The 20981-nt window shown below is 36.1% G+C and overlaps 1 protein-coding gene across 11 annotated transcripts in view; it reads right to left on the minus strand.

Moving 5' to 3' along the window:
* Nucleotides 1-20981, minus strand: part of ttk (zinc finger and BTB domain-containing protein ttk) — a 64598-nt gene that overhangs the window by 4996 nt on the left and 38621 nt on the right. For 7 of the 11 annotated variants that reach the window (XM_067356948.1, XM_067356947.1, XM_012373260.2 and 4 more), the window contains 2 exons: nt 1462-1787; nt 665-940 (listed from right to left, as the gene is read on the minus strand). In XM_067356948.1, the coding sequence (XP_067213049.1) occupies nt 665-940; nt 1462-1787 (602 nt within the window). Of the gene's footprint in view, nt 1-664; nt 1044-1461; nt 1788-2673; nt 8141-8887; nt 20741-20981 lie in introns of those variants that run through there. The other 4 variants (XM_012373265.2, XM_012373267.2, XM_012373264.2 and 1 more) reach the window with 4 other exon arrangements.

A 20981-nucleotide genomic window follows, 5' to 3' on the forward strand; every position in this document is an offset into this window, starting at 1 on the left:
AAGAAAGGATTCTCCACCTATAAAATTTTTATGAAACATACAAGTTTTTCAAGTTGCATTCGAAACTTTGGTTCAAATTTTTTTATTCAATACAACAGACCTAATAGAGCAGATGTAAATTTGAAAAAAAAATTTTACTCTCACCAAACTTGATTTCTAAAGATTTTTATGGTCTTTGATTTCGAATGTGGCATCAAAACTTTAAGATTCGAAAGAATATTAGTTTTATCAAGCATAAGAGATGAAATTTATTGTATTTTAAAATTTTTATATATATATGTATCATATTTAAGTTAAATATCAGCTATGTTTCTAATTAAATCATATCTTATCTCTTAATCTTCTTATTTTTTCATTTTTAAACTAGAGAAATTTACATTTTGATTTTCAAATAAAAATGCCTAAAAATTGGTCAAAAATTATTTTATATAAAATCTATTATTTGAATTTCTAATCGCTTCATTGGATTCATAGTTACTTAATAGTTTAATAAAATTTCTTGTAAACCTCTCATTAAAATGTATGACAGAAATATGATTAAAAAGTGGATAAAATTTCAGAATTTCTCAATATTTTTCCAAATTATTTGTGTTGAAAATTATTAATATCGAATTATAAAATAATTGATGCCTAAATATTCCAAGAATACGGTCGGCATACTTACATCGGACGTCTTGCGCAACTTTTTGTTGCCAGGCTCCTCGCGGTTCTCATCGTTCTCGTTGTCAGAGTGGCGGGCGCTCAGGTGGCCGATGTAACCCTTGCGAGACTTGAAGTATGTATTACAACTTTGGCACTTGAAGAGCGGTGCTGGCTGAGCCACCTGGGTCGACACGTGCAGTTTGTACTTGTGCCTGTACCAACGGGTACGTGACGGTAGCACCTCGCCGCACCACTTGCAGACTACGGAACCGTCGTTTTGAATGAGGTATTCCAGCAGCTTGGAAAACAACGTTTATTGGTATTTTTCTTTTTTTCTTCTCTCGCTCTCTTACCGTCCTCGCGCGCACTCTCGTTTCGTTTATCGACAAATCAAGATTTATCTGTGACGCCAAAATTACATTGGAATATGTCAAAGTTAAAACACTCATCTGTCATTAATTCGTTATTCGTTGCAATCAGAAATTCAGAAGAACAGAAGAAGAATTTAGGGTTTAATTATTTTATTTCATTCATTTAAGAGTTTATTTTTATTAATTTTATATGTTATTACTCTATTTAACCCCTCAACTGTTAAGAAATAAAAACGTTTTATTAAAAAAAATAATTTACGTAAAGATTATATATTTGGATTTTTTTGGAATACTGAATTGAAGCTTGTAGTCGAAATTTTCCGAATCGTTAACACAATGTAGCAATTAGAAATTTAAACAACAGATTCATTAACACTTAAAGGGTTAAAAAAGAGTTAGAGCTTTTTTCAAGTTCGTGTTTCGAAACCAAAATTGGGGGGCAACTAACCTGCTTTCTGACCTCTGGCTCGTTTTCGCCAGCCTCCGATTTAGGCAGCAACAGGTCGGGCCGATCTTCCTCTGCGCGATCCGTTAAAAAGTGTACACCGCTGACTACCCTCTCGGTTTTTATGAAGGCATTGGTGTCGCCGGTACCCTCGTCATCGCCTTCACCGTCGCCGCCGCCGTCGCCGCCGCCACCACCACCACCACCACCGCCGCCGTTGCCGCGCGTCACCGTAGACGACGCAGACGAGACCGGTGCGGCGGGCGACGACGGCGACGACTTACAGACCTCGAAGGTGATGTCATTCGGCAGCTGCGGCAACAACTGATCTGCCGATCGCACATGCAACGAGAAAAAGAATGCGGACGGTTTAACTTACACCAGAGGCGTAGTAAACACAGACTGCTTATGCCGTTTGACCATGTACTAAAGTTAAAAAGAGAAAGGAATAGACTTTTGTTTATACGTAGGAGTACAGATGGAAGGTAGAGCAAGGGGTTAAAGGCCTAACGCTATACCTCTATGCTCCCCACTACGTGTTATGCCTTCACAGTCGTCTGTTCTCTCTCTCTCTCTCTCTCTCTCTCTCTCTCTCTTTCTAATTCAGGACAGCCCGCCATTTAGAGAATACGCAGTCTACACTTCTTACTACGTTTATGATTTAAAATTTTAACACTGCGCGAAATTGGTGGACGAAGAGCATCGTTAGATCTCGTTCGAATGCTCAAAAATTATGTGGAAAATCGATTCTTTCTCAGGGACTGATGATTATTAAACGATTAATAAATAGAAACGTTTCATTTAAATCTGCAATAAAATACGAGATAAACTTTGAAACTATAGTTCATTCACTAATTTTTTTCGATTGCTTGCAACTTATACATAAACTCATATCTCAAAAACTCGCAGTATTCTTCTCGCAGAATACATTCAAGATACTTGGGAGAGATGTTCAATACGATCGAGTGCACAATTATGTACATAAAGCTGCGTTCGTAGTATAGGATGATAGAAGAGACAGGCTCCGCTAGACTATTGCAATGTATATCACAAAAAGTTACAAAGAGAGAAACTACAATTAGATAAAAACAAAGAAAAATAATAGTCATCATTATTGTGTTACTATTTCTCTTGCTATCAGGCACCGAAGGTATAAGAATTACATCCGAAACGTACATAAACGTAGAAACATTGTATGTCGCGACGATGATGATGTAAATGTGCAACTTGCTTCATCTTTATTATTATTTTTTAATGCGTATATATGTATACGCGTATACATATAAACGTGCGAATGCGTCTCGGAGAACGTTTCCGGACGTGCGATATAATATATAACGCAATATATTTCTATATATAATAATTTCTTCTTCGTACGCAATGCATGAGTACGTGTGTACTTTTGTGCAAATCGTTCACAAAATCTGCGCGATCCCTACACCATCCCCCTCCTCATTCCTGACACAAGCGCAAATTATCAAGAATAGTTGGTTCAGCGATATATCTGTGGAATTTGTTCAACAAATTACCCCTCCTCTTCTTACCCTAAGTGTAGGCGTTTATCGAGAGATATTTGAAACGATTATTTGATCGATTAATTTAATCCCTTAACTGTTAGGAACTGCGGTAAAAACTTTGAATTATTGAGTTGCGAACCACAATGTGGTGATTAGAAATTCGAACAATTGATTTTATATGAAACTTTTTAGCGAGTTTTACAAATATTTAATTTAAAATTCAAAAAATGGAAGTTTTAATTTAAAACTATCAAGTATTTATTTATTTCTTTTATTGCGTTATATTATAAAAAATGCTATTTCTTCTCTTATCAATCAGCTTTTTGAAACTGATTTTAGTTGGGATTAATTTGTTATACCAATTGCGAATATAAATTTGAACTACGGAGTAAAGTTAACACATACCGCTCAATTATAATAAACAAATAGATTGTTTTCACATTCTTTTCAAAAAATTTCGCAAAAAAACGGAAGGAGGGCGATATAATTATCGTTTAAACTCTCTCTCTCTCTCTCTCTTTCTCCCCCTCTCTCTCTCTCTCTCTCTCTCTCTCTCTTTCTATATATATATATATATTTATATATATAATATATACCATTTAACGCTTAAATAAAATATCTGCATCGTGAAAAGAATAATAATATAATAATATTAATAATAATATAATCGCATTTTGCTATGTGTCACGTTTCACTATACGCGCCGCGTTTCCTTTAAAGCCTAAACGCACCTTACGCACTGCTAGTACCCGCTGTTACAAATAATAAAATTGGAAAATCAAATAATGAACGTTAATTCGACAATATGTCAAAAAGAATAGCAGATAGCGCTATAGTAACGTAGCGATAGAATAATAATCATATGAAACTAAATTGTAAGAAATAAGTTGGCCGCTGCTTGCGACGTGTCTTGGAAAGTGAAGAGGAAAGGTGACACGTTCTTAAACGCGTTATCGAAAAACCTTGCATCAAGATATCTACGTTATTAAACGTAACAATAATTAAAAAATAGTTGAAATTAAAATATTTTTCTTCAATTAAAAAAAAATAGTTCTAAAAGAGTTATTCAAATTCTAGAAGAAAATTATTTTCTAAACTTTAAAATTTCAAACTGCAATAATCTTTCTATCTTGAAACTGACACTGATGATCTCATGGTAGCGAACATTTTTACAAATTAGAATAAAATGTGTGGTAACCAAAAAATTAGGATTTTGTATGGAAAATTTGCAAAAAATGGCATTTTTAAAACGAAAAACGTTACGATCAAATCAATTTTTTAAATTACTATTGATTTGCATAGATAAGAGCTATCTCAATGCAACATCTCAATGGACATCTCAAGGCAAAGCCCACCGCGGACTTCTGGCGAAGAAATCACAAGTACGTGCACATTCCCTCTCGTTGCGATATATTTATTTTTTTCTTTTCTCTCTTTCTCTCTCTCAGAATATATATATATAAGATTTCAAGATGGAATATATATATTTTTTCTGAGAGAGAGAAAAGAAAAAATATATTATATATATATCCTGTTAAATAACTCTCTTGTTTCATTCATTTTCATGCATGTACATTTTCACATTTTATTTCTTTCTCTCTCACACGCGTACACGGATAACGCTAATGATGTGGAATACTGCTTTCGGCTCTCGATGTTCGCTAGGCGTCAATAATACCTTATGCTTTTAGTTTAGGATTTTTACTTTGAATTCAGCTTTGTATTCATAGACCAATGTTTTAACCGATTAATAATTTATTTGAAGAGATTTTGTTTCAATAGTTATGCGCAAAGACAATGACATTTAACTAAAAAAATACGGAACTATAAAGCATTAATGACGCCATGTGTTCTCTCAAAAGCTGTTGCAAAGGTCGATCAATCGACACAGAAACGATATATTCACGTGTAGGAATTGTGTCTGCCTTCTTAAAATATTAATTGACAATCGGTGTCATCCTGCATCCTCACAACTCTTTTTCACTCGCTCTTTCCCTCTTGCTGTTAACGGATGGAAAAGAGAAAAAAGCAATTCGGTCGGATTTATCACGATACATGCATTCATCGATATGCTTATCCGTGTACATATACAATATATATATAATGTTTTCTCTCTATGTGTGCATGCGCCTGTACGATCGCTTGCACATTTAACAATAATAATTAGTGTAATAATAATTTTTTTTTATATTCATGCTGGTCCAGAGCTAAAAGTCAATAATCCTTATTGAACAAGTAGTAGTAGTAATAATAATAATAATAATAATAATAATAATAATAATAATAATAATAATAAAAATAATAATAATAGCGGTAATATAATAACAGTGACAATAAAAATAATGTTGCTGTATCAATAGCAAGTGCGAGAGTAGTATCTAGATAGCAAGTTAACTAGTTAATAATCAATAATTAATATTCCTATATAATACACTTCCCCGGAAGAAACAAAAAAAAAAAGAGGAAGATACCCTAGGAAGAAGGGAAAGAAACTTGTACACCGAGACTGCTACACAAGATACTTGTCGTACTTTCAAAATTTTTTTTCTTCTCTTCTCTTTCCTTCTCCATTTTTGACGTTTGTTAACACGCTGGACTAATATATACTCTGTGATAAATGTATACTCTTGTCTTCCTCATTTCTCTCTTTTCATTGATTTTTTTTCGCGTATCTCGAATTAAAATATTAGGTATTTGTTTCACGTAACAACAATTTGCCTCCACTTCTTCTCTTTCTATGATTTTTTACTGATTCTATTAAAAATTTTATTTTGCAAAATACAAGAAACAAGAATGCATAACTTGCGAAAATAAAAATTAGCTTTTTTCATGAGTGAACTAAATCATTTTAATGAATCAAAGTACATAAAGTTTGTTCACAAAACTATATCTAACTTTATATTTTTTATAAACTAAAATTTAACAAAAACATTTAATTTGAGAGACTTAACGGTTATAGAATATTCAATGGCTGAAGTTGGAAAGATACATTGCGGGCAGAAGAAATATTCGAGATGCCAAAATCAAAATCACGCGCTTTCAAAGTATTGTTCGTGAAACGTCAAAAAATCAAAACAAGATTGATTGGAATTTTTGGTTTAATTCTTGATGATTCTTCGGAAGGAAAAGTATTCATTTCTTTCATCTCTGGCCCTCAAGAGCCTCAGAATCCTCGGTGACGGATGTTTCTCAATTTTCTAAAGTAGCACGAATATTTCAAGCGCTACAAAGAGTCTGAGTATATTTCCATAAAAAATATTTCCCACTTTTAATTTGGCAATAGTTAACATGAATTTTCGATTCCTCGAGTGCTCGCAATCCGGGGACTTGAGGGTATAAGAGTCATGATCTCACTTCGTGGTGCACGCGGAAGACGAATATCCATCATCGATTCACGTCACAATTTTCAAAATTTTTCCATTACACTTTAGATAATTACATTTCGACTTAATTAGCGAACAATCACATGTTTCTACTTCTTAATCCAAATTCAATAAATAGAACAGTTTGTAGAACATTCCCGCTAATGCGCATGCATCACGATTTCTCTTCGCGTGTCTCTAAACCACTCTCGATTCGACGAGCGAACGAGAGGATCAAGCTCATTATTGCACAATTCGAGGATCATATAATACTAATGTACATTCAGGAGAGACGAGGGAAGACCGTTTCTTTTCACCTTTCTTTTCTTCATCATCACATATCATTATCCCCCTTGGGCTCCCTTTGAGCTCGCTCCCTCGTTCGTCCGCTACGAGTATGTAAACTCGTCTCTTCCGCTTTGGAAAAGTCTCTCTTCTCGCTTCGCGAAGAATACGGCGAAGCGGATCATCAATCATCATTGCGGGGGTGAGATGGGCTACGACACGATTGGTCCGTAACGAAATTGTCTCTCGGCGTGAGATGATACTTTACGAGATTTAGTGTACGCGACAATCGCTACAGCAACAGTGGGTGAAATTAAATGAATTTTCCGATCATTCGCTTGCTTCGCGGAGTTTTTGTACTTTATCGTTAGAGAAACCGTTTGCTTATTTAGGTATCTATTGTTCGACGACTTATTTGACGGATTTCAGCTACAGATAGCAGTTTGCAGCATCAATCAAAAACTTTATTCTTTTATTTTCGACTTTGGAAAGAAATTGATAATGTGTAGTCAATAGTCACTAGATATTTTACCAAGCGTCATGACAAAAGTGTCCAATTTTTTTCTTCCTCATCAAACACTACTTTCGCGAAAATAATTTCTTCCATTTTTCAATCTGTAGGTGTTTAATAATCGTGATCTGATTCACCCACCGCTACCGCGAGCATCGCTCAAAACCGACTGCCGCGCCTGAAAGCGGTCGCCTTGGCTGCCACGGCAGTCGTGGTCCTGGACGCCACCGCAGTGACGCCGAGTCTCCTTGCGTGCCGCTGAACCGCCACCGGGCCGATCGGCAGCCCACCCCGCCCTCGCCCCGCCCGTTAAGTTCCACCAGGCATGTAGAAGCCGTAGGGCATGACACACTCCTTGGGCATGAAGCAATCGTGCACGGTCTTCATGTGATTCTTCATCTTGTCAGGTCGCGAAAATTCCTTACCGCACACCGGGCACGGAAACACCTTGCGCTGGTGGCCCTCGTGGTAGAGAAACGCGTGTCGTTGAAAGCTGTATTTGTTTTTGAAGGTCTTCTGGATGTCGAGCTTCGCGCACTCGGTGCACTGATACACACCCTCGCTGATGGACGCGTAACGGAAGAGATTCAGGCCGCGCACCGACATCTCCGTCAGTTGCTCGGCCGGGTCCTGGGATTGCGATGTAGCGCGACGTCGCATGCGTCGCTTTGGGGCCTGACGGCCACTCGGCGCCGACATCGTGCCGGCGCCGCTGGATGTGTTGTTCGCGCTGGCGCTGCTCGCACTCCTGGATGCCGGTGACACGGACGAGCTCCGGGTCAACGTGCCGCCGCCCGCGCTTGCCGTCGTAGACGTTGCGCTTGCGTTCGTTGTCGCTGTCGATGACGATGTGCTTGCACGCGCGTTTGACGATGACAAGGTCGACGACGACGACGACGACGAGTTGGAGGATGACAACGTGTCCATCGATGATGAGTTTGGATTTAACCCGCGAGTTTTCTCCTTCCAAGTCTCATTGCCGCCGTCCGATTTGCTCGACGAGAACTCTGCAGAAAGATGACAATTAGCACAAATGGCATTCAAATTCACAGATTCGATATCTAGACATTATGCGGATTTGACAAAATATAAACACTTCATTCTCATTATCAAATATAAAAAAAAATCAATAGTGCTCTATATCTTGTTTCAAAGTATCGATATTACAAAAGCCGTAAAATGTGGCCGATCAACAAATAATTAAGCTGATAATATTTAATAGAAAAAAAAGTTCTGCATGCAATAGTAAATAACTGACATATTTCTCTATTGTCTATAGAAGCGAATATATAAGTAATCGATCTAAGACCAAAATTAAAACTACATATGAATGATGTCAACTTAAGACTAAACTAGGTCGTAAGATGAAGAATAAATTAGGCTAAAATAAATACAACTTAATAAAAATACGTCACTATACACTATATCATTGTGACGATAAGAAAGGAAGATGAAAGTAAAATGGGATGAAATGGAATACGGGATGTTAACAAAAGAGATACTTGTGTCGAAATGAATTGACGTAAAATCATACTGTTCTTAAAGAAATTACATGCGTTTACATATGCGTGTGTTTATGTATGTCTCATGTAAATGCATCTAACAATACAATAATCTAACAAAATTAATTCAGAACAAATTTTCACCAATAAATCGTAAAAGTGTTAAAATTCGAATAAGAAAACACAAGGAGAAGAAAAGAGGGGAAAGATAAAAAATATAATATAGATAATAACACATAATGCAACGGAAAATCGTATAAACACATATACGTACATATACATGTATATATATATATATATTTATCGTTTTCTTATTTTCCAAATTTTTTTGCTCTCCTTCCAAGAGAAAAAGAAAATAAAACAACAATGCGCAACATGCAAAACAAAGATTCATAAAAAATAATGCTGGCCTCCCGTCGCGCTCGGCTCTTCGACTTGTCTCAAGTTTTCCTGGACGTGGAAGAATCTTAAAAGTCGCTCCGGAGAACATCAGGATCAAGCCTTTCTCTCTCTCTCTCTCTTTCGAGCAAACCGCGACGGAGGAAACTTAACGTCTAAAGATCGTCTCCTCGGCAGCTGCGGTTACACCATAATCCTTTTTCACGGTTAGTAAAAAAAAGATTACGAATTATGCAATAGAACAGTAATCTTGCAACGGAAATTATTTTCCACTTGTAGAATTTGATTCTATTTTTTCCATCGTTTCTTGCAAGTGTCGATTCTTACGAAAGACTATATTTTTTAAAATTTGTATCGCGAAGCGATACAAATGCTGCGACATCCTGCGAGTGGAAAATAATACCGAAAAACAAATCCAAGAAGATTGCCATTCGTAATTAATAAAACGAAGCGGCCGACCAGACGAGCGCTAAAACGAAATTAAATAAAAGTAATTTTTGGCTAAGAATAACGGTGCTTCGTGACGAGTGCGGGGGAGTGACATTCGGTGTCAGCGTACAAATAAAATATGTATACATACAAATCGAAATACACAGGCTATTTAACTTCAAAGTGACATTAATGAGAATGTCATCGCATGTGAAACTCGTGGCCTGCTGAAAGAAAGCCGTGACAGTTATGCTGCCGATTATGGCACTTTATTATTATTTCACAGGCGGGGATAATGTTCTTTGAACCAAAGAGAATATTATATAAAATTAATATTTTGTTAATAGTATAATTATTAGTACAATTAATAAAAAGATTTGATTCACTAACATTTTTTTCAATCCATTAAACTTTCACAGCAATACACAAAAACGCTAGCAATGTTCATATACAACTCAATTAAGCAAAGTTAATTTAATGTCTTATTATATTTAATAATTAATCATTCGAGATAATAAATTTATAAATTAAATGTAACAAATTATCTTTATAAATTTTTTGTTTATCAAATTATATATTTTGTAAGATAATAATTAATAGTTTTATAAATGTTTCAAAATTTCCTATAAATACATTCGTATAATTAAAATGACTAAATTTTCTTTCAACATTCTAACATCTCGTAGTTCAAAGAATATGTTCGTTTTACTGGAGCGAGACCGGCGGCTTCACATGCGCGATATTAAAACTCAACAACGCAAGAATGAAGCTAAAGGAAAAAAAAAGAAAAAAAAACAACAACGATTACTACATACGATCACTACGTTGTTAGTGGCATTGGTAATTACCTTTCCTTTCGAATCAACGAGATTAGACAAAAAATGCGAAATTGTCGTAGTCTTGTAGGCGAAACGCGGAAAACGTTGGCCGCAATATTTCTGTTTCTTCTTTTTTTTCGGTCACATACTGTTACACTTTCCACCGACTTTTGTGCTCGCGATTGCGAATTTGACAAGAATGTTTTCATACTCCCTTTCTACCTCTTCTTTCTTTCTTTCTTTCTTTCTCTCTCTTTCTCTCTTTCTCACTCTCACATCATCATTCACGATCTACTACGATATATTAATACGTTATTTATATGTTAGGTATATGATTGACTTTACCGAGATACGCAATGCTTTTTTCCTTCTATGGGACTTTCTCGTTTTTCACAGCGATAAATTTCATAGCTCACGGATCTCGGAAAGCCGCCGGATATACAGGACATCACGAAAGAAAGTAACAAAAAATTTGCAAATTTAATTAATATCTTGATTAAGTAAATCTATAGATGTTGGTATTTATATTCATAAAGTGTTGAAATTTATACAAAATTTTCAAAACCATCATGATAAAATTGTAGTAACGCTTTTTTCTCGAGACATCGTGTATACACGGATAATTCAGTGATCGGCGAGACACTTAAGGACTCTGCTTTACAATCTATTGAACACCGTTCTTTTTATTATTGATAATCATAGTCGAACAATCAGTGCATATAAAATATACTAAGTCTACCCAGCGTCAGAAAAGACTCGTCAGCTCTAGAAAAATTTCCTATAAAATTTTCGCCATCTCCTCTCCTTCTCTTTTCTCATTTTTTTTTCTTATTAAATTTTCGCTCTTTCGGAGAGCGAATTCCTCCCTCACATTTGGCACTGAGAATGCGATCGTCGATCCGTCCCTTCATCGAAGCTATTAATGAAGGAAGAGGAACGCGCGCGCGATAACAATTTATTTTCTTTTTTTCATTCGCCTCTCGCTCTACATTCTCTCTTGTTTCTTTTATTTTGTATTTAAACATCGTCGTTATTTTATGTCGCTTAAAAAAGGCACCGAACCGGGGACTGCATGCGCATTAGAATATCGAATCCCGCATGAAGAGCACACGTTAAATTTAACACGCGTTTTCGCATTTAATTACATATGTAAAAATTCCGGAGATCGAGCGACCCTCTTGTTTTGTAACTATCGATCTTTGCGATCGTCGACTCCTTTACTGCTACTTTTTTTTTTAATTTTTGCCCTCGTTTTCTGACGCATTGTCTCGAAACTGCAACGACGTTATATATAATAGATATTATCAACTAGCACTAAAATATATTCAATATAACTTCTGTTTATATATATATATATATATATATATATATATATATACATACATATACATACATATACATATATATTGTACATAATAATATAATAATAATAATAATAATTATAATAATAATAATAATAATCGTAATAATATATAATGTGTGTGTGTATAATATGTATCATTTGTATGTTTATCTCTCTCGCTCGCTTGTATACACACACACAGACACTTTTTCTTTGTATACATGTACATTCGTGGGTGATTTAATCGCAATAATAAACTATGATTCTTTTCTATTATATATATATATATATAATACATATACATATATTATATATATGTATATGTATCTTTTTATTTTTAATATATATATATACAATATATATATATATTAAAATCTACATTCGATAATACAGTCTGCTTTTTAAGCCTCGTAAATTAATCTTCCTCTTTATCTTTCTTACACTGGCTCCATCTCTCTCTCTCTTTCTCTCTCCCTCCCTTTCTTTTTCTCGCGATGACAGACTTCTTTTCACAAGAGTCGCGCGAGAAATCTACAAGAATAACGAATATATATTGACTGGTAGCCCCTTTCACGAAGGGACGAACGAAAAAACGAGACGAGAAAAACCTCTGCACGACACCTTCGTAAGAGAGTGTACAGATATTATATATATATATATGTTTATTACAACGCACGCACGCACGCACGCATGCACTCTATCGTAAAATTTTTCCCACGACTCCCTCATTCATCCCTCTCTCTCTTTGCCTCTCTATAAAATCCATTAATTAAACATGTTGAGCGAACATGTTCGAAATTCACCGAGACCGTCGCACCCGCGATGAGAGCGTGAGAAAATTATAATCGCAGGAGAACACAACACTAATCGCAGTCTTGCGTTCTCCTTGAGATGCAGATAAGAGACAGTTGCAGATGCACAAAGGTGTGCCTTGTAGATTTCAATGTGCATTTCAAAGATATAGAACTTTTTTGTATATGATACAATTTTATAATGTAATAATTTATATATAAAAATGCAATAAAATTTGATAATAAAATTTGAAAATACAACGACGCTATAAAATATTTCGTAATATATACAATTTAACAAATATTAACAAAATCTAACGTAAGAATCTAACTCCTTATATCGTGTACAGATCCTCGAACCCCAAATCTGAATAAAAATGTAACTAGCAATTTGCAAATGTCTAGGATCAAATTTCAAGTATCAAAAAACGAAATTTTAATAATAAAATTCAGCAAAGCGATATAACACGTGTCGCAGATACAGCGGCTATTTTTGCGCGAAAAGATCAATCAATCCTCGCGACATCTCATCTTTTACTTATGAACACTTTTTACAATTTGAACACTAATTTTGTACAAACACACGGAGACTTGGCATATATATATATATTTTTTTTTTTCCTATATATATATAGTATTTTCTTGCAAAAGAGCCCTTTCCCTTCCACCGATTATTCCCCTTCCCCTATATAATTGGCAACATTTGAAAGCACTTTTTAACAACCTTAACTCTAAAAGTTTAACAATGTCGAGAAGGCAACGAACGTGAGCGATTAAATCTCCTCCCTTTAAACATTGTAAATTTGAATAACGAGTCTCAAGATCAGTCGCTGTATTTTCGCTAGATAACAACGATTTATCCTGATCACGAGCCTTCAGATGCCGACGAGGGACTCGAAGCGGATTCGAGGATTGATCGATCTGCTCACGTGTTATCGTCGTGCGTGTCGCCAAGTGCTTTCTGTAACTGTCTTGATCGCCATAAAGGATGTGATAACATTTACAAGAATGCTTGCCTATTTTGATCGTTAAAAATAAAATAGTATTTATAATGATAGAAGAAAAGTAATAAATAAAAATTGTGACAATTCTCAAAAAAAAAAAAAAAATAAAAAAAAAATAAAAAAAAACTTTAAAACTTACTAAACTCTTAAAACTAAATCTAAAAATTACTTTTTTAATTTTGTGGTGATAATATACAATTTTTAAAATCTTGTAAAAAATTTTAGAACATCCTGTAAATCAAAAAGACCGAGCTAAATTCCAGCTAAAAATGTAATCGGGATAGCAAATATTTTATAAGTGACATAAACTACTACATTTATAAATTCGTAATCCTTTGGTATATGCAGATATTTCAAAAAAGTGCGAAAGAGAAAACTAGAAAAATGTGAGAACGATAAATCGTACCAAAGGTACAACAATCTCCAGTTCTCACACCCTTTTTTCGCGCTTCTCACGCAGACATCGACTTGGGTGAACCAAATTGAGAAGAATTTATTGTACAGATTGATAAAATGATGACTCTCAAAAGCTGTAAACACCGTCAAAAGCTCTGCAGGTTTTAAACTCGTGGAACAACGCAACAATAACGATAAATGTTCGATTTAACAAAATTGACTGACTCGAATTTGAAGAAAAATTGCAACGCCCCAAAAAATCCTTTCCCGAAAAATTATCGAGTACGAATTAAAAAAAGCCTGCAGGCGCTTTCTCCCCCGGTGACCTTTTCATCTTCGAGCGATAATCCATTTCATCTTGCCCACCCTTTAATTAATTGAGTTAGTCTTAGCCTCTCAGTGATTATCAAATGTGAGTGTATTTAATTACATTATTTGCTTGCCTCCCTTTTCTAAAAAAATCGATATAAGCTGTCTAACCGCTGCCTCTTTGCACATGCTTTGTGCCTTCTCTTTTTTTGTGAAAACCCACCTCCTAGATCCTTCCGCCGTGTCATAGCGCGCGCACACATATGTTAAACGGGCTTGTGACAACCCACCGTAAAATCGTATCGCGATCGCCTCACTAACCCCCGCGCGATTTTTCTTACGAGAATCTTATCAGAGTCTTTAGATGCTCTTTGGTCCATCCAAGTTTCAAATATTGCGGATAATAATTGACCTGATGGCACGAAATTCCTCGATCTCAGAAATACTTGGCATTTTCGTTTTTTCAGAGCTTAAAATTTTCGATTAGATTATCCAAATTTTCAAGTATGTAGCGTCAAGTATGTCTTTCATTTTATAAAAACGCTACGGACTTTTCGGATGATTTAACATACGTATAGATATAAAAATGTGGAATATTGTACAATTTGATTTTATCAAACTAATCGATGATTGAATTAAATTTCAAAATTTTTATGTCAAATTCAAAGATCGTAAAAACTCTTAGAAATCAAATCTGATAAGAATAAAATAATCTTTCTTGCGTCTGTTATATTCAGTTGGAAAATTTTGACAACTAAAATTCGATTTCAGCTACTACCAAAAATCTATAAATTCCATGTTTCCCAAAAATATCTATACATAAATTCTATACGTAAACATATTTTTTTAATGATAATATAACAAATATACGTTGTTGACAAGAAGATGAAAATGTTGTTATCTTTCTCGGTTTGAATTGCGACATTATTGGACTCGTTCTTTATAAATTGTATATAATTTGTTAAAAAATTTACTATAGCGCTCGTATTTCTGGACCTTTGAAGCTCGCGCGAGATTTCTCTAAGACATCTTCTTCGTATTTTCTCTCGGGATATAAATAATCTACAAGGGTCGGTAAGTAGCTCTTTGGTCCATTCGAAGTTTCGAATAATATTGCGGATAATTGACCTGAGTGCGCGAAAATCCACGGCACGGCCCATCATCCATTCCTCCTCCCTTAATAACGAAACAATTTTTCGCCGTTTTCCTATCGCAACAAATCCTCGTCCCTTTCACCGTTTTACCTCTACTTCGCTATATCTTTGCTGCCTCTGCCTATCTAGTATTATAGAACTCTCTATTCGCCTATAAAAGTTCGCTCAAATCGCGGCGTGATCTCATTGGGCCCCGTGAAAAATAACGCGGAGTGAGTGCTCTCAGTGACTTGAAAGTATAATACTCCTCAACTATCCGAGTAAGTTCAATTACAATTTCACAAAGAAACGTTCCAACATTGTGAATATGTTTTCCTCAAAAGATAGTATTCTAATTTCGAGCAAACGCCCACAAATTTTGCGCTGGATATTTCGTGTGTGGAAACGAAATATAATCGATTGGAATCAAATCTGATAAATATTCGATCGTTAAGTTAAACTGCGCCTGAAAGTAGAGCGATATGAAGATGTTAAAAATATTCGAAGAGATGTAATCAACGAATGGAAGAAGATATTGAAAGAAAATTTTCAAACAAATTTTCAGGCACTTTATATCGTTATCTTATCGAGTGTGTTGACCGAACGAAACCGTGAGCGTTATATCAAATATTAAAAGCGATAAAATCTTGTTATAAACTTTTGGTGTTTCTTTTCAATCCCGTAACTTTTTAGCCACACCATATATATTTAAAGCTTATAATTTTGGAGAATGTCCTAATAAAATTTGACGCATCAACGTTTGGTCTCTTTGATGCGAAACAAGCGAGAGCACTTATTCCAGAGAGATCGTGTTCACGGGACTCACGATCGCTCGCGGCGACGATCCGACGCTCTTACGACTATAGTTTTTTTTTTTATTATTATTGCAACGCTAGATACCTCTCGAATAACAAACGAACAACACTGGTCGATATCGCGCGAGGCGAAGGATTCCGTTCGATCCCGCTACGCGTTAAAGTAACAACGAAGGTCTCCGTTATTTGCAATATAGCTAATAGTAGCGATAATAATAATAATAATAATAGTTATAATTATTAATTATGTAGCCTCTAGTCGTCTAATGTCTATGCCCAGCTAGTGAAAAATTTGTATACAAATCGTCTCGCTCCTCTCGCGCAGGGGAGGGCGCTCGACGGAGTGTGTAAGGTGCAAAATATAGTAAGCTACGATCTCATATTTTTTTTTAGTGCTCTCTCTCGCAACTAAGCCTCTAACCGCCATTATCGCTCCACCGCGCGGCCCGTTTCGGTCGATGACGTTACTTGCAATTCGAGCATCGTGGACAATGGAAATTCGGCGCCGAGTTTTTCCGCGAAGTGGAAAAACAGCAGAATGATATTTTTTTTTACTATTACACGTATTATTGCTTCTTCTAACTTTTACATTTGATTGTCAAGATGATAAAATTGTAAACAGTAAAATAACAAATACATAGAATTGTACATTTTCAACTATATTATCTGTAAAAATAATATAAACTCAATATTTAACATAGATGCATTACAAAGCTCGATAATTTAGTAAATTTAGGAGAAATTTCGAAAATTAATTGAACATAAAATTGACAAAAAAGTATAGTAAACATTAACTCGAAACTACTACTTTGCTCGAAATCAAATTCGCAGAAATGATCAAAGACAAATTTTCAATCGACAAATTTGGTAACTTCAGTGACCATTTCAATGGCAACGATAAGCAATATGTAAAATACGTCTTTCTAACTAAAGACATAACAATTTAAGTAATGTCATCTCTCTCGGAGTGTCTTAAATTAGATAAAAAGATAAGACAGTCATAAAAACACTTATTAATGTATCCAAAAGAAATGCAATAAACGCTATCAAGTTTTCTTTTTCGATATCTTCCCTTTCAATCATAGCAGAATTCACAACTGCATATCAGAATAAATATAGTTTACGTTACATGATGATTCTTTAAATCTCCTAAAGTAAGGTAATTTTTGTTCCGTTCTATTCAATATGAGTGATATACACAACCCTTTTTACATCGATTGATTGACCAAGTTCTGCTCTCAGCTTCCAGATGTTCGGTAGGAACATCGGGAAAACGGATTCGACCAAACGGACGAGACGGTATGGCATGGCGGCGGCGTTAAGTTATTACTAAGGTGCCTTCAGTCTATCCAATGTCAGTACTATCTTGTATTTGGTGTCGTTAAAACCGTCCCTGTGCAGTCTTTTGCGAGAATGCGCATCCATTCTGTCTTCCTATCTCTTCTTATTATCCCCCTGCTCCAAATATCTTTACGATAAAAACGGCCCAACAACAACATGGCGAACGGTTATCGATACATATATATTGCATTTACTCAGTCTACGTAGTTCCCTTATTACTTACACCGCGCGTGCACGCGAGCGCGTCTCGCACTGTGTGTCACCCTTCTTCTAAGATATGAAGATGAGAAAGTGATTAGTCTTCTACGAGTTCAGTTAAGTTTCTCTCAATAGTCCGAACAACTATACGCAACAAACTACTGTAATATGTAACCGACGTGTCCTCAAAATCTTCTCAACTTTCATCTATAAGTCCGATTCTTTTTATTCCTATATACAAGCGTTATCATTCTAAAATCATTTCTCTTAACTCCAAAACTATTACGAAATATATATATGCTTCATTATCAAAGATAATTTTTAATGAAAAAAATGATTAAATCTCTACGTAGATTGTATATTTAAGATTGTATAAAATGCTGAATTTAAATAAGCAGTCGAAATTTCGAACTTAACGTAGCAATTAATAATATTCGAGATAAATTATAATTAAATACAAGATATTGTATTTTTTTCGGAAACAAACATTTTGAGGAACATCACGTCACAAATTTGTCATTTGTCATCTCTTTAGGGGTGACGAAAACGCGCGCGCGCGCGTGTGCGCGCATCTTGTGAAAATGTATCGCCGAGCTGGCGTATTTGATTTTTTCTGCAACGTAATATAGTCAGGCAATAGTAAATGTACTCTCCCCCCAATCTTTCTCTATTTTTTCAACTGCATTGTACTCCCGTTGTACGACGCTGAACCGCGTTGAGACGACGCAACAAGCGCATCGATTGAATTTGTATAAACTCTATGTTTTTACGATGCGATGCAAAGCCTCTTTTTGTTCTATTCCCCATTTTTATAGTCACCTTGCCCCTTCGGAGCGAGCGTCATAAAGCTCGTTCATTTTGTAACTTTAATGCCCGTTGCTTGTTACGTGCGCGCGAATCGTTTCTAGAATTTCCGGCGTTGCTCAGAGTACTCAAGATTGCAATTCTCCGGAGAAACGTTGCGTGATGTGAAATAGCGAAGCGTGCGCGTTATGGGTCCTCGAAGGCACGGAGATCGATAAAGACGATTAAAAACTAACATTGGAATTAGGATCAGAGCCAAGGCTAAAAATAAGAATAAAATTGCAAAATCACGAGAATTATAGACAATCGCGTGCAAAGAGTACGAAAAATATTGTCAACCTTTAGAAAACCCGAAATCAGTAATGTTCGGTATTTGATTTCTTTTCAATCATAAAAACATTCATCTAGGAAACAATGTATCGGATTGTATCGAAAGTTTTATAGTTTTCTTAGTTTTATTTTCACGGAAACAAATTTTTGAAAATTTTCCCAAGCATTCTAAAGCATTTCTTTATATTTTATTTATTTTATAGAGGAAAACTAGAAAACTTCCCGGACAACATAAAATATTCTCTGAATAACATGATACACTGCGTCTCAGAGTAAAGTCTTCATGATTAAAAAAAATTTTGCAATTGTCTAAAGTTAAAAAAGCATCAATCAATAGTTGCCAAAGTTTGTCGTAGATCGTGTATTAGACTCAGACCCACGCTTCGTACTCGCGTATTACGCAGCGTCGATGCAATCCAAATAGAGCTCTGTCAACAGTTTGAGCGATAGTAATGTGTCTCTAAAATGATTCGGCAAATTGAAATTAGAAAAGCGCATGTTGAGTATATAACTCTTTCTCCATTTTGATACTCAAAATCTCATGCAACGTTGCACATAACGTTAGTACAATAGCACATACATTTTGTAAAATACGCCCACTCTAAATTCGAGACAATCAAAGATTCGCGCGCCGGAAAGTCATGTGGGAAAGGCTCGTGCGGAAATCAAGTATCGCGTACTCCAACGATGACGTTAGCATTGAATATTGCACACCCATCTATCCCTCGCGTATCCGTTCCCTTCTAGACGTTCCGTAAGATTAGCCACTTGTCTACCGCTTACACGTATTTATCTACCGCCCTCCTCTCTTTTCACCCGCAGCAGCGCACTGACTTTCTTTCAAAATATTTCGACCGATCTTTCTCGCACGTTTCCCTTCGACTCTTCTGCCTATCCTCGTCCGAACGTTTCTTGGTCCTGTCTTCCCGAGAAGAAAATAAAATTCTTTGTATTAAAAAAAGAAAAAAAAAAAAACAATCTATGACACCATGGATTTTATGGAACTTTTGTGCTCAAGTTCTCGCTATTATTAATCACTGGTATGGTCAAAGCTCGTCGGTAACGGTAAAAAACCTTTTCAAATTTTGGTATTAAATTCAAATTCAAAGATAATGAAAACTATTAAAATAGTTTTTCAACTTGTCGCGTTTAGCATGTTAAATTTTGATCGGAGATTTGAATTTAACAATCTCACGAATCTACGCGTTTGGTGGCGACAATCCCATAGATGGGAAATCTTTACTGTTTTTAAAACAATACATGATGTACCGTCATTAGCACCGGAGAGATTGAAAATCCAATGTGATACTACGTTACCACGGATTTATGACATTTTTGGCGTCACAAGTCGTCACATCTCGCGAGATCCAAGAAACGCGGCTCAAGGAAAAAGCAAAACAAGATTGTGCTCAGTCAGTGTTCTATCGCGGCTGACCCATGCTGCTGCTGCTACTACTACTGCCACTGTTGGTGCTGAGACTCATATGCGGCTTAAGACTATGTATGATTTTGACATGGGCGACCATGTTGTCTTTCCTGGTGAATTCCTTGTAACAGACCGGGCAGGGGTAGTACTTGACGTTAGGCTTGTGCGAGGTGACGTAGTGCCGGCAGAAATTGCTGATGTGTGTGTACGTGCGATGGCACACGGTGCACCGGTAAACGTCGCCCTCCTTCACGCAGAAGTCTCGCACCGAGCCCTCCGTGCGCTCGTTCTCGGCCTTGAACGAGCCTTCGAAATCGCTCTGGCTGATTTCCGCCTCGCCAGCCATCACGCTAAATATGGCACTACTTATGCTGTCCTTCGACATCGCCGCCTTCGTTTCTGTCTCGGTGTCCGAGTGTTGCTGCAGCTGATCGTCGCCTGTGCCACCTACTGTGGCAGCGGTCGACGTGGCCTTACCCTGCAGCGTGCTAAACTCCTTATGAAAGCATCGCTCGAAATTAATCCGGATGTCTCCACTGTCGCCACCGCCGCTCGACATTTCTTCCAGTTCTGAAAACGAAGAAACCTCGGTCCTTTAAATCGCCCTCCACGCCCGCGCAGTGATACAATATTATACAAACATTGAATGCACGGTAGGAGTACGTTTATCAGAAGACCAGGCTTAAACTCTTGCTAAATAGAGCTTTCAAAAAACTGTATTACAATTATAAATAACACTGGCCTGCAAAATTAGATACTTTGTGTTACGAAAAACAGTTTTTCCTCATTTTTGTGCGTTGAATTCGGCTTT

The sequence above is a fragment of the Linepithema humile genome, chromosome 6 (genome assembly GCF_040581485.1).
Source record: "Linepithema humile isolate Giens D197 chromosome 6, Lhum_UNIL_v1.0, whole genome shotgun sequence".
In the NCBI taxonomy this organism is placed as follows: domain Eukaryota; kingdom Metazoa; phylum Arthropoda; class Insecta; order Hymenoptera; family Formicidae; genus Linepithema; species Linepithema humile.